This window comes from Saccopteryx leptura, chromosome 10 (assembly GCF_036850995.1).
Source record: "Saccopteryx leptura isolate mSacLep1 chromosome 10, mSacLep1_pri_phased_curated, whole genome shotgun sequence".
NCBI lineage: Eukaryota > Metazoa > Chordata > Mammalia > Chiroptera > Emballonuridae > Saccopteryx > Saccopteryx leptura.
In genome coordinates, this window is record NC_089512.1 from 67,170,195 (window position 1) to 67,186,589 (window position 16,395).

The window sequence follows — 16,395 nt, forward strand, 5'->3', positions numbered from 1 at the left end:
ATTCTCAATCTCAGATGCCTCTAGAGCAGCGGTTCTCAACCTGTGGGTCGCGACCCCAGCGGGGGTCGAACGACCAAAACACACCAAACTGGGTACAAACATTTTACAACCAAAAGTGCTGTATGCTACCCCACTCCAAAGAGGCAGTGGTAACAGACACAACGATGGTTGTCACAGAGTAACGGTGCAATGGAGTAAAGGCAGCCATAATCCCCAGTATCCCAAAAAATACTGGAAACCAGCATTTTCAAGTATAAATTTTGCATCTTAAAATACTGTTCAATGTTTTAACTTCTTCCTAGATTTTATAAAGTATGTCTGTGAATTGAAAACAGTCTGAGGTCACTATTTTGATAACTTTATTGATCAGAAAACTCCTAGTTAGTGGCACATTTGCTAGGTATTTACCTGTGAGCTCTCTTTTTATGTTGGGAAGGTTGGCCGGGCAGGAGTTGCTGATGGTGAGGCCTGGAGGTGGCAGTCCTTGATTGCCATAAAGGTCAATCAAGTTTCCAGATACAGGTAACTGGGGAGAGAAACACAGTAGCAGAAATGAGATGTTGAACAGTTCCTAAGTTATACAGCTAAAACCCATATCCTAGACCATCCTTTAATGAAAAGAAATGGTTTTAGGTAAAAAGTCATTTTTTAATCTAAAAACATGAGATTTTTACCTTTTTATTCAATGACAGATCTATAGTCTCCTTAGCTAGTTCCATTTGCGAGAGGTAAGTGTGCAGAATCTCACACCCATAAAAGGTATAGGACCTAGCTTGTAGGGTGAATCTGTGCACAAGACAATGCAGACCATGGTGGACTTCCTGTCTAGCTTGTCTAGTGGCACTCAGAAAATATCCGGTGAATGCTGGCTATTTCTGTAAAATAGCGTTTTGTATGGTATGACTTTTACTCAATTGGATATTTTAACAAAGTCAGTTTTCTTAATTCCCTTTCTTTTTTTGTCCTCTTATTCTCTTTCTTTTATATGGAAAAGCAATGAAAAGAGTTTTCTTATTGGAAAGGAAATGGTTTCCTTATTGCTAAAGAAAAGTTATTTTCCTTGAAACTGAAATCTTTCACAGAGCCACAAGAGGGAGCTCACCGACTTTAATAAAAGTAAAAATTCACAAACAGAAGAAGTATTTATCTTTCTCAAAATAGCAACACAGTGGTTTTCTCTAGCTCTGAATTGAATATTTTAAAGGAGAGAAATTATTTTTTTCCTAACACTGACTTGCTTTTGTTGCATATGAACCTCCCTGTCACTAGTTCATTTTAGGAGTTTGATGGGGCTAGATATAAGATGTCCTAGACATTTCTTTTTCCCACTCCATGAAATAAAATTCTAATTATTAACTACAGGGACATAGTTAAGTTACCACATTGCTCCTGCCACAGAAAATTACCATTTTCAGCTAACCTCAATTCCAATAATTATTACTGAGTAAGACTTTACACTTAGCCTGCCCTTTCTTGAATACACACCCTGAATTGTAAATTTAGATAGCATTTATATGTGATTAAAATGTTTAGGAACCAGGAGGTATTGAGTAAAAATTGTACTGAACATTTTACCTTTCACTCTCTCAAATAGCTACTAACATACAGATGAAAATATCCCACAAAATAGACAAAATCAAATGTATTCCCCACATTGGTAGCCATCAGCTACATCTATCCCTTTCATGGCTTCTAAATAAAGACTCTATGAACTAAACTACTAACTAAAGAAATGGGGGTGCACAGAATAAGATTCCTTCTGATGTTTACTGTGACACTAGCTCTGACGCAATTGGGTGGGGGTGGGGGGACAGACCATCAGCAGAGGGTGGCTCTCTCTCCCATTTGTCTTTGGCTCCTTTTTGAAGGCAGGCTTTAAAATATATAAAATGTTGGCCCTGCCAGTTGACTCCGTGGTAGAGTGTCAAACTGGCATGTGGATGTCCCGGGTTCAATTCCTGGTCAGACCACACAGGAGAAGCGCCCATCTGCTTCTCCACCCTCCCCCCCACCCCTTTCTCTCTATCTCTCTCTTCCTCTCCTGCAGCCAAGGCTCCATTGGAACAAAGCTGGCCCAGGCGCTGAGGATGGCTCTGTGGCCTCAGTCTCAGGCGCTAGAATGGCTCCGGTTGCAACGGAGCAATGCCCCTGGATGGGCAGAGCATCGCCCCCTGGTGGACATGCTGGGTGGATTCTGGTCGGGCGCATATGGGAGTCTGTTTGACTGCCTCCCTGCTTCTCACTTCAGAAAAATAAAAAATAAAAAAATAAATAAAAATGTATGTGAAATGTACATGTCTCCCACTAACCAGATGCACATCAACAATGCATTGTGATCATTTAAAATTCCTCCGGACCATATTCAAGACCCTCTAAGACAGCGGTTCACAACCTGTGGGTTGCGACCCCGGCGGGTGTCAAATGACCAAAACACAGGGAATTTCCGATGGCTTTAGGCGACCCCTGTGTTTTGGTCGTTCGACCCCCGCCGGGGTTGCGATCCACAGGTTGAGAACCGCTGCTCTAAGAAATTGATTAAAAAGTGATTTTGGTTAATAGTTGTCATTTCACAAAGTTGTTTTATTTGGCCTTGTGTGTGTTCAGCGTTCTTCTTGTCCAGTTTAACACATGAGTGTAAAAGGGGCTCAAATGTCTCAATGCAGCACTGAAGAGTCAGCCGCTACAACACCTCAGGATCCCGCTACATTCCAAAGACTTATCCTCCTATTTTCTGAAGTGTCATATTTTGGGAGAACTATTAGGTATTGATAAACCAAGAATGTAACTTCAAAATTCAATACAACAAACTAAATGAATTACTCCTATAGGTCTAGAAACATAAATCATATATATATCATGTTTTCAAATGTAAACTGTAAGCAAAACATGCAATTGTCATGCTGATTTTTTAGGGAAAAGTAATAATAGACAAGTGATTGCACAGCTAGCTTTGAAAACTCATGTTATCAGTGGCTCTATATTGGAGAGACATCTAATTATAAGCTGCTCTGTGACAAGAACATATTTTATAACTATTTTCTAAAGGAAGATGATATGCATACAGATACTTAATAAATGCAGAATCACAGAGAGAGAGACAGATGTAGGAACAGGGTTAGAAAACAAGAAGAGATGGAAAGTCAAATGGACAGGTGGAGGGTGGGGTCTCCAGCCAGACTGGAGGCGATGCCGGGAGAACTGCAGGAGGAGAGGACCTCAACCCCTACCACAGGGTGCCTCATCTTACCCACAGAGGTCAGACATCACGACTTCCAGTCGAAAAGGCAGCTAGTAACCCTCCATCTGTTCTCAAACAATGTTCTACTTTGGCTGCTTTTCCAAGACTTGTGATTAGGAGTGGGCAGCATAGAGCCACCAGAATAGTTTGCTGTGGAAAACTTAATTTCATGGGGTCTCTTCTGGGCCCGATACGATTGGACAGGCTCTGGTGAATGTCATCTCGTTGATTTTACAGAAATAAAGGCCCCAGCTCTAGCTCCCAGGGTGCTGCTGAAGATCATAAAGGCCCAGAGCGCCCCGCAGCACAGACTTATCCATCTCATGGCCAAGATCCCTGCCCTAAATGGTGGCTTATGTTCTTTGTATCAGTGACTGTAATTTGTTGAAGCCACTACAAGGAAATTTACTTAAAACAGTATGGGTTTCCAATTAAAAATTAGTCTCCTATCCATGCATACTTAAGAAAGGATTCCATAGTTCCCCTTCTGGGTCAGAAAAACTCCCCCATCAATACAGTTAACCTAAAAACTAGGTTGAAATACACCTCTGGAGCTAAGAGAAAAGAGGCATCTGCAGTCCACCTGGACATGCTGTGTCTTGCTGGGTTCTTTACCCAGACTGCCCTTCCAGCACACCAGCTACACAGTGCACAGGTGAAGCCACAGTCCGTCCACCTGCGCAAATACAGAGAAGCTAGACTCACATGGGTGTGTGTGTGTGTGACATAAACTTGGCCTGTATCTAGTTTTTCAATATTCTGATCTACAAAAATGATTATTTTTCCAAGTGAATGATCATTGTAAAATATTTTTCCCTCTAGATGGTCCCCTTCTCTGAATATCAATTGGGCACTGTTAGCACAAGTAAACTGGGACTTTTATTCTTTGTTCCTAACACTACAAGAGGGCCTTTGTGCTCTCAGAATAGTTATTTCTAGACTCCGATTCCCTTAGGGCAGTTTCCTCTCCAAGTGTTCCTTCCCCTTTTCTCTTTAAAGACAACTTGAAACAAAGACAATCTCAAAAATAAAAAAAAGGACTTTCCTTAAAAAAAAAAAGATTTCAAAGAATCAAATAAAAGGGGAAATGCCTAACATGAAAAACATTGTTTAAACTTTACTATGGAAAAAAAATTAACATGTTAGTAACTTGTAGTAGCTTTGTTATTTAATTTTGATTACCAAAACCAAAATTTATAAAGAATAAGAACTCAACTAATATTTAGTGAGAACACATCAGGGCCAGGTCTGTTTGAAATGCTCTTTTATAGATTAACTCTTAATTATCACATGGATTGTATTGTTTTGATGCTATTATTATCTCCATTTCCCAGACTAGAAAAGTGAGGCAGAGCGGTCATCTAACTCACTCAAGAAAATGTGTTGAATCCAGATGTGCTGCTCAGAGTCTCTGTTCCTAGCCTCTACGATATTAGCATTTACTAGACAAACGCTGAAATAGTTTTCATGTGGAAAGACTCCAAAGGGCCCACATCTGGTCTTTTCCAGGGTGGAACTACAGAAGAGAAATGAACCGGGACTAAGTCAGTGACTTGAGAGTGGCTACTGGTGATCATTTCTCTCCTGGCGGGAATTAATTCAACTCTGCCCAGGGGAGCTTCCTTACCTGGGAATTCCTCTGAGATGACCTCCCTGCTCCTGACTTGTCCCTCTCCATTCAGGGTCTAAAGTGGCTGTCCCTTTCTGGTGGGTAAACCCCATTCTCACAGGAAGTGTACCTTACTCATCTGAGCACAGAGCACCTCACCCAAAGCCGGGCGATTACTAGGCTTTTAGTAAATGCTAAATCAATATTAACTTTACTTCAGGAGCAATCAGACAATGAAGGTATAAGATGTCCACTCTAACACAGATGGGCTGAGGAGACATACGAATGTAGTCGAAAGACAAGCAAACGAGGTCATGACAGCTGTCTTCAGAAGGTTTGTCGTGGGGACAATTTCTCCATAAGGTAAACTGGGGCCTATGTCTGGAATTCCCAGAGACTCACTGTGAGGAATATCTGGGTTATTCAGTATGATGTTATTCTAACATACAACTAGATACATTACAGGTGCCCAATAAATACCATCTGAATAAAGGACTATTATAATTGTTTGATATTATAATAAATTACATATAATAACTAGATGTCATTGAGTATAACTTATGTTTGCAATGCTAAATGCTATACATACTTTAAGAAGAGACGACCATGTGAGATAGATACAATTATCAGTCCCATTTTACAGATGGGAAAATGCAGGACTCTAAGAAGCTAAGTACCGTATTTTTCACTCCATAAGAAGCACCTGACCATAAGACACATCTAACGTTTTAAGGAGGAAAATAAGAAAAAAAATATTCTGAACCAAATGGTGTGTTAAAATATTTAATAAAATACTGTATTTTTTACTCCATAAGACACACAGGCATTTTCCCCTCCACTTTTGGGGGAAAAAGTGTGTCTAATGAAGCAAAAAATATAGTACATGCAAGGTCACAACATAAATGGCAGCCTTAGGATTTGAACATAGGTCTGATCACAAATGTCCAAATCCTAACCACCGTGCTTTACTGCTGCTCTTATGAGTTAGTGCCTATCCCTCACTGGAGGCTTTTAACAAGCAGGATGTCTGGTCTTCTAGTGGGGGATACAGAGGATATGCAAGAGAAGGTTAAGGCAACAAGTACTGTGTTAGCTCAGATGACTTCAAAGGTCCTCAGCCTTGCCGAAAACAAAGACAATGATTTTTTCAAAAACTGTATCAATTATAGAGTCCTCCTAAAAGTGCCCAGGTATCCACTAGACACCATTGACAAAGTGGCCATCCTCGCCAGCCGAGTTCTTTTGGGATGACTGTGCCATGGCTAATTAATGCTGGTGGGCATTAAAAACACTGTAAATTTGCCCCATTTTGGGGTATATTTATAAATTCCCTAGGGCAAACTCCCCCAAGTGTTTGCTCACGTTCACCTGGGATTTGGACTGCCAACAAGTGTCGCCTGCCTCACAGGAGACACAGAATCAGAAACAGAAGGGTCCACGGAAGCCAACCAAGGGCTCCAAGTGGGTGCAGAGAGCTGGGCGTGGGCTTCCGTCAAGATGGCGGAGCATTGAGTTCTTTCAAAATCGGGGGTGAATTTACATGGGTAGAAGTTGATAAAACTAATGATCCTGCAAGAGGCTTGAGGTTTCAGGAGGTGTCCACAACCTTCCAGACTTGATGGAAAAGAAAAAAAATGCTAAATATAAAAATTTAGCTTACTAACAACTTAAGTGTAAATTATGAAGGGTTATCATGTTCCCTAGCTGAGAAAACTTACTATAGAAATTTAGTCTTTAAAAAAAATCTTTAGGTGGTAAAAAAATATAATAAAATATACCGTCTCAACCATTTTTAAGTGAATAGTTCAGCAGTGTTAAGTATATTCACATTGTGAAACCAATCTCCAAAACTTTTTCATCTTGCAAATCTAAAACTTTATGCCTGTCTAACAATGATTCCTCTTCACCGCTACAGAAGTCAGTCTTTTATATGCTAGTTATTAAGGTATATGGTAGTCTCATGCCATTGCTCTCATAGGAAACAGACAAGGATTGGCTCAGCATGCAAAGACCCGCTGAAAGCTGACTCGGACACATCCATGCCATGTAGTCTTGTGTAAGACTAGCTAAACTTTCCTAACCCTAAAACAGCGGCAAATGGCACCGCCCTAACTTGACTTACAGAACTCACTGAACGACTGAATGCAAGCACTAAATAAAATCTTCAATTAAGAATGGCAAAATGGTAACATAAGACACAAATTTAAGGAGTGAAATACAATAAGCAATACAGCAAAGTCCAAATTATAAGAAGAAGAGCAAATAGTTTCATGGTTTTATTAACAAAAATTGGAATAAATTTTGCTGTTGATGGGAAACCCAACTGTCCCTCCATCATCTGTGAATTGTAAGATGCTGCCTTCAAGACTGCATTATTTTTTCAGGCAAACTAGGACACTGCTGCACACAGTGCAGCCCACAGGGTTCTCCTTGGCAGCAGCGCACTGAGCTGGGGACGGATATCGAGGAGACTGGAAGAATAAGGTCCTACTGAAAGTGGACTTGGACTCCAGGGACTCCAGGGAATGTGGAACTCTATAAACTCATGAGGAATTCTTAATTTCTGATGTCAAAGACACTTATTTTAGCCCTGCAATGTTTCTCTGTTTTATTATTAATGAATTTCTCAATCAATCACCTGCAAAGGCAAACTAAAAGTTCAGAAAAAGGGAGAGAACACTGAAAATAGCTCAAGGTTTTCTTAAAAAGAAAAAGTCATCAGTACCGTATTTGCCATTTGCAAGGCAGGATCCAGCAAGCTGAGTATTTCTTCATTATAACTTGATTCTAGGCTAATGATGTCATCGATAACATCATCCATCTGTAGGGAAAAGGTCAATGGAAGAGAATAGGTATAAGCAAAAACCATGCAAAGCAACCCAAAAGAGATCCAAGGTCTTTTCTCACCCAGAGCAATAATACTCTTTAGATTCTAAGAAGTAACTGTCCTCTTCCTTCCAAAATGTGAACATTACTGAAGGCCATTAACACTCACAGGTGACAAGGATGACATGTGCACCCAGCCCTTTGTGAGTGACTAGTAGGTGCCAGCCACTGTGCTCAGGGCTTTTCACTGGTTAGGATTTACCCCAACAACATCCCAAACAGGATAGATACTATTATAATATCTATTTTCCAAGTGACATAAATGAGAAGCAGTTAATTATCCCAAAGTCACAGACTGCAGAAAGTTGAGAGCCACAAGTTGAACCCATGCTCCCAACTGCTATGGTATACTGCCGGCCCTCAGCAGCAAAGCTGACCAGGAGACCTCACCTTGAATGACAGCTTCCATTTCCTTTTTTTCTCTAAGAGTATATCCATTCCCTTCATAGACCTGCCTGCAGTGGGGAGACACAGGTGGTAATTCAGCCCTTTGCTCAAATAAGAGCATGTGGGGCACTGTGGCTCTCAGGCTACTGACTCGCTCTACACTGATCTCAGTGCCTTGTAACATAAGTTTCTCCGTGTACAGCTGCCCCTGTGCTTGGTAGCCCTGAGGACCACACCCGGATGAGGTTATCATTACTGTTGTGAAGCTGACGTTCCCACTAGATCAATTTTATTCCTAAAGTGCCAAAACGTCAGTTATGACAGTAACCAACAGCTATTACATGTGCACTGCAGCGGTTGTGAAGACAAGTCTGTGAAAACAGTTCTTCATAAACACCTTCTGTCCTTGAGCGAGGTGCTGTGTCTCTGTGACATGTGCACGTGTATGCACCCTATGTGCTCGGAGACTCAGCGTGCTTCATAAGCATAGAAGGAAATCTCAGCGCTCAGAGCCATGCTCCTCTGAGTCCCCCCCTTTGCCACTTCCAATTAAAGAGGACAGGCTACAGTGTCGTGGGACTTGTTGGACGCACTTGCCCCCAATCTTTAAGAGCTTCAGTGGGCCAGTCTGTAAAATGGGGTCAACAATATTCATTGCTTTATAGGGTTCTTGTGAGATTTCAGGATAAAGCATGTGAGGTACTCATAGTGCCAGGACTATGGTAAACATTCAGAAAATGAATGTTATTAAGTGGCCCCTGAAAAAAATAATTGGAGGTTAGTTTTGAGTAATTTCTCGCATACTGTTTATTGTTTCATTTCTAGGTATACCAGATTTATTTGGTTTGTTTGTTTGTTTCTAAGAAATAATTTTCTAATTATGCTGGGGAACAGACAAATAGGCCCAAGGACTTATGAACAACGATTCTTTGTAAATTTTTTATTTTTAGTGAAATAAAATTAGAAGGCCTAGTGTGATAGAATTTTTTAAATAATTTTTTTCTCTTATGAAAATGGTAATGGCAAGTTGATAATAAAAAATATAGGAAAGCAAAAACAGTTTTTGTGGCTTATTCACCTTTCTTTTATATGTCTATATACACATTTTAAATATATAAATTAATTCATGAAAGTAGCATAATTTATCTATTCATTAAATGGAATATCACAGACCCTATAATTATTTAGGAAAAGACCCATGAAATACTATTAAATTAATAGTTTCAAAATGTATATTCCATGAGATTCCATTTTATAAAACAATATATAGATTACACACTTACCTTGGTTTTACTAATAATAGCCTATCAAAATTGCTACCCTACAATGTGTATCTTAATGAAATTACATTTTAATTTTGTTTATTAAAATTTATTTTAAGCATTATTTAATGACTTAAAGTCACTCAGGGAAAAATGCATTTTAAGTTTAATTTCCTTAGTAATTACTTCATCATGAGACACTATAAGAAATGTCTCTGTTTATATCTTTCTATCTTTAAAAATAAATCAATAAAGGGATTAAAGTAAAAATCATTTTTTTCTGTGAAGAGTAACAAATGCTACAGAGTATACACAGACCCTGACCTCAAGGAGCCCAGAGGCACTAAAGAACCTCTAATCATAATATAATAATAGAATAGAGTTTATACATTTAGTAGAAACTGCATTCCCATGGGGACGTTCAGTGCCGCATGACAAATGGGACCCAGAGAGAGCCGCAGACGGACACACTCTACATTCTGTAGTCCCTCTGGAAGACTAACAGTGAACATGAACCTGAACAGGCTCTCTCTGTTTCTGGAGGAAGAAAAGAAATACCTGTTTAATTTTATTTAATACAAGATTTCTCTCTCGCATTTTTTTCTTCTTTGGACTACAGTATATTTTCTACTCTCTTTTCCACTTGCAGTAATACTTGTTAGTGTCCTACATAAGCAGAACCTTGGAACATGGTTTGGGAAGTAGCTCAACAGAAGCATAAATTAGATAAAGTGACTGCACACAGGTGACGTGGTTGCATGTGGGATAAGGGAAGCATTCAGAGACACAGGGATACATGGGATGTGGTCTGAAGAATGAGTGGGAACTCACTACCTCCAAGAAAAGAGGGAAGGTCTTGGCAAAACATAAGAGCATGAGTGAATGCCCAGAGCTGTGAAACAAAATGGAATATGATGTGGGAAGTGGGAGCAGTATGAGTTCAAACTGAAAACAAAGGCATAAAACAAAAATATAAATAATAAATAAATAAAAATCAATTGTACTAGAGGATCCTTAAGTCATCGGATGGTGTGACAGACCACAAATTCAGATTCTCTTTCCCAAATATTCCATCACGGGCACCGAGTCACTCAGTACCTGCATGCAGGATGCTCGGGAGTGCGTGTTCATTGTTGGGCATTCACTCTCCGCCCTGTTTTGTTCTTCAAACTTATAAAATCCCTGCAAAAACACAAGCAAAATCAGCCCATGACTTTGATTTGCAAATGACTCTTCAATGACATGTTTACACGTGGCTGATTGAGCAGCAACAAGATGAACTAAGCTTTCAAACAAAGTGGAATCTGACTGAGGAAGGAAACAATGAAAACAGAACTCTCGCCAGATCAGCCTGATAAATGACAAATATGGACAGAGAAAAATAAGACAGTTGGTTTGGGCAGAAGGAAAAGACTTGGTCCCTTTAGAAATTAAAATCAACCGAACTTCAGAAAAGTCACCTCTGAAATCGTATAAACATTTCAGAGTACAGTAAAACTCCATTAAAATGAGGCTCATCTCATAATTTGGAAGTCATAGGCCTTAAGCCACAACTCTCCTCTCAGGTATTTTCATGCATCAAATTTTGATGCAACAATTAGCATGAGGTGTGTTTGAGTCTTGTCTCCAATCCAGTCTTTACAAAAGCAGATTCCATGAGCAGCGGCAGTTTTACTATCAAACTGAATTTATCTAGCAATTAAACACTGGTTTTGCTGTTTGATTCTTACGTGCTCTATTTTTCAAACCCATCCACTCACATTCTGTACTTTTTTTCCGCACTCAGAGAGAAATAAAAATAATACTCCAGATACTCACAACAAGTGAAACTCCTAAGCCGCCCGTCCCACACCTTTCCTATTTCTGCTTTTCCTTTTCCACCTCCCCTCTCCTCTCTCTGCATATTCACTGCTTTGTAAACGGAAAGGCATTGAAGAAAACACTCAGCTGATGCAGCCCAATGCCTGGGAGAGAGTGTCCTCGCCTCCACCTTGCACTCTGAGCTCAGAGTGGCCAGGTCTCCAACTTGCACCATAACCCAATCACCCAGTGACACTGAGGAGAGGTCGGGGGCGACAACGAGCTTGATCAACTGGGACAAAGGCCAGTGAAAGCAGCCATGTGGATAGGCTAGAGTCCACAGTCAAGTGCAGGAATGATATCCAACAGACAGTCATTTAGTGTAAGAAAACAGGAGAGGGGAGGAGACATGAATTACCTCTTTTTCACAGTTGGAGTTAAGTGTAAGCATGGCCATGGGGCTGTTGGGTGCGCTGCTCCCCGGCACTGGTGGCATGACATGATCGCCAGGCTGGTTTGGACATGGCAAGCTCAGGACTTGGTTGGCATGTTTATTTGCTAAAGTGGTAGAAAGGTACTGCTTTACCTGCTGCCTTTGGGCTTGCTGTATGTGGTACTTGGTGGGGTTTTCGAGGTGGGTCTGCACCTGAACATAGCCATGGAGGGAAGAGAAGACAGCGCTGTTATTTGTGAGTTCGGACAGCTCTTGTTCCAGTCACAAACATGAAATGTGCCAGTCCACCAACAGAATAAATGATTAGTCCCTGCTGTGTACCAGGCACTGTGCTCATGGATTTTGATATTATTAAAGTTCAAAGTCTAACTCTTGGGATTTGGGCTCATAGTTTGCCCTGTTTTATTTCCCTGTGGTATATGTACATCTCTTGAAAACCTAGGCCCTTCTTTTCATGTCTAATAACTAAAAATGTGTAACTATTTGTAGGGCAAAATTTCCCCAATGGATTTATTAAGATCAAGACAGTAATCTAGAAGAAGAAGCATAACTCAATTTATTTCACTTTCCTTGGCAAACAGAATAAGCTATTTGTTTACAAACACAAACAAACAAAAAACATCCTTAATAAACAACTGTAAAATGGTTGTTGAAAATAAACAGAAACATTCTGATGATTAAATCAACTGGTTGTGAATTAATACCTCCCACTTTCATTTGACAAGATTATTCAACATTTTAATTAATATTGCAAACTTAACCTAAAAATCAATTGCACATTAAGTAGCTTCTTTCAAAGCATTAACACTTACATGTATATATTTTTTAAATGCAAGAATATTCAGGTACCAGGATATATTTCCCTTCTTCTTTATGTCTTATAAACATGAATACAGAATTAGAAATGCTTTTTAAAAATCAATAATACTCAACTTAAAGTCACTTTTCCTTGATAAACACAATTTAATCTTATGAGCTAAGCACAGGAGCTGATGAGGAGAGCACAGCCATGCATGAGGGAAAAAATCTTACTAATATTTACTTTGTTTAAAAATAAAATTGAATTACTTCTATTGGTATCAAACAACAAACAGCATCAAACTACAATTATTTCAATAATTGCACTTATTGAAAATAGTGTGTCTATTACAATAACATGAAAAGGTGACTTAATTAATTTATTGCATTATATTTCAGAGATTGAACAGGAATAAGAATAAAGCTCACCTGATAGTGATTATATTCTAGCATTTCCAGCATAACAACGTGTTAGGTAGCCCCAATCCAATGAGAAATGGTAGACTATTCACTCTCTCTACTTTCTGTAATTCCGACTTGGAGACTGACTGGCATACAGAAGCACTATAAACAAGGTAGCCCAAGACACCACCGGAAACTTGGTCACAGCAGCCCTGCTTATAATAACTCAAGCTAATTAGTTATGCATGTAAAAAAAAAAACCAACAACAAAAAAAACCCGTTCACACAAGGGGCCTTTTTTTTTTTTGGAAGTTCTACGAATTTAGTCTTTATAAGTAGTGATACCAATTTTGCCCCCTGGCTTGACGTCATGGTTTTTTTCATAAATATAAAAGAACCTTTTAAAGGGATGAGCTATCAAAGTCAAACTCACTGTCAGATCAAGGCCGATTCACTATTCATCTTTAGTTCCAGTAGTATTAATAGACAATGGTATTTCTCTTTCAGCAATAGGTTAAGAACTAGACACCCCCTCTGGAAAAGACATTGCCTAAAAACTGCTGATACATATGAAATATTTCTAGTGGCCACACAACTCTGCCGCTATGACTGCGGCAAGGTGGTCTTTCCAGTGTGGAGTAGTCTGTACTGAAGCTGCAGCTCCATCCGCTTCATCGTGCATCCTGGTTTCAATGTGCATCTTACCCTTAGCTGGACAGATAGGTTACCTTCCTCCTAACCTCGTATCAGGAAAAGAAGGAGCTCTCCTAAATAAAACAGACAAGTGTGCGTGCGCACACACACACACGACTGAATGCATATTGATGTACATGTATATTTATGTAGGTGGAATAAATGTCTCCCCATCTAAACCCTTGAATTAGGAAGCATGAAAATTTTTACTAAAAATTGTTTAATATAATTCTTGGGGATAAAGAAGAATAAGAGTTACCATATACACAACTGATGCATCTGTATATTTACTCATTTGTTCATTCCATTATTTACTGTTATTACGTGCTGAACACTGTGCAAGACATACATTGTAAACACACAGATACGATTGCCAACTTTATGAAACTGATAGGAGCGAGGCAAAGGAAGAAAAAGGGCTAACAAATACCCATCTAAAATTACGATAATAGTTAATGTTCACTGGTGAATTTGGGAACTATTTTAAGAATAAAAATTTAAAATTCAATAATTCTGTCCAAATGCCCAGGATAATGAAGTCCTTTGGGTTGACAGTCTCAAATTGTTTCAAATGACAGATCTAACATGCGCACATGGGTTCACAGAGACATTCTAAGTTTCATAAGGGGCCCAGACACAATAATAATGAGGACAACAGACATTACTAAAATAAACGTAAAATGAGGGCAAGGAGTGTAAAATGCCTACTTCACTGTTACAGTTAAAAAAAGAAAAGGCTGCACATTTAAAAATAAATGTTAATTCACTGGCAGATTCTTATTCTTTATTGAATCAGAATCTTATGCTTTAGTAAGGAGAAAAGCCACTTGGTCTCTATTTAGCTCTGTCAATGAGATCTTCACTATTTCAAGGTTGGGGTGATCAGAGAGGGATGTCAGTATCTTTTAGATTTCAATTAGGTTGAGAACATGTTGGCTATAAACACTATGCAGCTGATGGATCATCTCCAGCTGTCTCCAACCCAGATACCTGAATCTGGCAACATAAATGAGGTTCATGAACTATGGAGCAATAATAGGGAGTGGTGAGGTTTGTGGCAAACTAGAGGATGCACATTTCACCTAGAAAACAAAAACAGCTGCCATAAGATGCAGCCGACTATGGTGGTGCGGGAATAGCAGGCCAGTAGAGCTAGATCTTCCACATCTTTAATTTAGCTGGAAATCTGAACTTCTTGAGTAAAACTTCCCAGATTAAAAAAATGACACCCCATTGTTTGTTCACTTTTGTACAAGTCAAATCAAACACATCTGTGGGTTGGTGCAGCCTTTGCTTTCCCCACTGTTCATGAGGGCAGTCTCCACATCTACATTTCCTGGGGGTGGCCCGGGTTCTGAGAGGTTAATTCCTCTTCTAGGAAGTTCCTGTCAAAATCCAGGCATTTCCTGGTGCTTCTCTGAAAGGCAGCATGCCTGACAGCACAGTCAGCAGAATATTTAGAATTCAAAACCTGAGTTCAAATTCTAAGTTTGCAAATTCCTACTCATGTAATCTTCCACAAGCCATTAACTTTGCAGGCCTTCCTTCCCTAGGTGCCCAGTGAGGGTGGTAATAGAACCCGCTGCAGAGAGACATTTCCAGTATTCAATTACACCATGCCTAGGACACTTAGCAATGCATCTGAAGCAGCTGTTCTCAAACTTGCCTTATCGTAGCACCCTTTTTAACTCTCCAAATGTGTTTCTGTGGGTTATACCTATCAATATTTAACATATCAGGAATTAAAACTGAGAACTTTTTAAAACACCAGATTATACACTAGCACTAGCACATATTCATTCCCCTGGGCATCAAAACAAGGACATTTCAGCACATCCTAGAGCATATACAGAACTCTTTGCATACTCCGGAGATGTGCAAAAACAAAAAGAAAACTAACATTCTGGTATCATTATAAAGATAGTTGTGCCCTGGTAGGACCACAAAAAGGGTTTGGAGACCCACAGGGCTCTCTGCTCACACTCTGAGAACTGCTATCTAGAACCATTAGCACTCTAGCATTCTCACCATGCCCTCTGAGCCATGTCATTCATCACTTGCATAAGGAAAGCACGACACACAGAGGCTGTCAAGCACCGTATCCAGAAGATGCTGGAGGAAGGCACTAACCCTATACTAACTTCTTCAGAGCATTACCATGAGGTTCTAATAGCCTTCTATTTTAAAAGCCATAAAAACATAATTTTCTGTCTTCAACAATTATAAACCTAAATTTTTTAGTTAGAGACTTCCCCAAACAAGCATGAAAACCTGTGACATTAAACATCTGCATGATTTTTTGATAATTTTTGTACTTTTTCATTTTTTAATTTCAAAAGTTGAGGAACTTGGTGAGCAGAAATCAGGTACTGCTCAGCAACTGAAGCGCAGACCACAGAGTAAAGGTGGAAAACTTTATATGCTATCAAATGTCCTGTTTTATCGATAAAAAATTTTATTTCACATAAAAAAATAAAAAAATCAAAGGATTTGAAATCTTTCTTCCTTGTTACTGTGTTGTGTTGCATGTCCTCGACTCGGCTGTGCCCCCTAGAATAACTTGAGGAATGAGTGACACCCACAGTGTCCTGTCCTCAACAGCCTCCTCAGCTCCTGCAGGCTCCTGTCTCTGGCTTCTTCAGTGGATTCACTCTGCCTCCTGTTCAGTCATCCTCTTTGCTTGCTGCCTTCCGCTTTCCTGGCACTGCTCTCTGTTCATGATGCGCCCAAAGCAGGAGCTTTACCATTTTCGTCTCCAGCAATGTCTCAGGCTATTACTATCTTTTTGCCCTTTTTTCTTTCTTCATTCAGATATTGAATTGATAGCAACAGAATTGGAATGGATCATCTTCTAAATGTCACACAT

The 16,395-nt window shown here is 39.6% G+C and overlaps 1 protein-coding gene across 4 annotated transcripts in view; it reads right to left on the bottom strand.

The window, feature by feature from the left end:
* The window catches only part of MITF (melanocyte inducing transcription factor), a 294,883-nt gene that overhangs the window by 27,333 nt on the left and 251,155 nt on the right, over window positions 1-16,395 (bottom strand). For all 4 annotated transcript variants that reach the window (XM_066350619.1, XM_066350618.1, XM_066350621.1 and 1 more), the window contains exons 3-6: window positions 11,601-11,828; window positions 10,481-10,564; window positions 7,573-7,668; window positions 409-526 (exon numbers count right to left, since the gene is read on the bottom strand). In XM_066350619.1, the coding sequence (XP_066206716.1) occupies window positions 409-526; window positions 7,573-7,668; window positions 10,481-10,564; window positions 11,601-11,828 (526 nt within the window). The remainder of the gene's footprint in view (window positions 1-408; window positions 527-7,572; window positions 7,669-10,480; window positions 10,565-11,600; window positions 11,829-16,395) is intronic.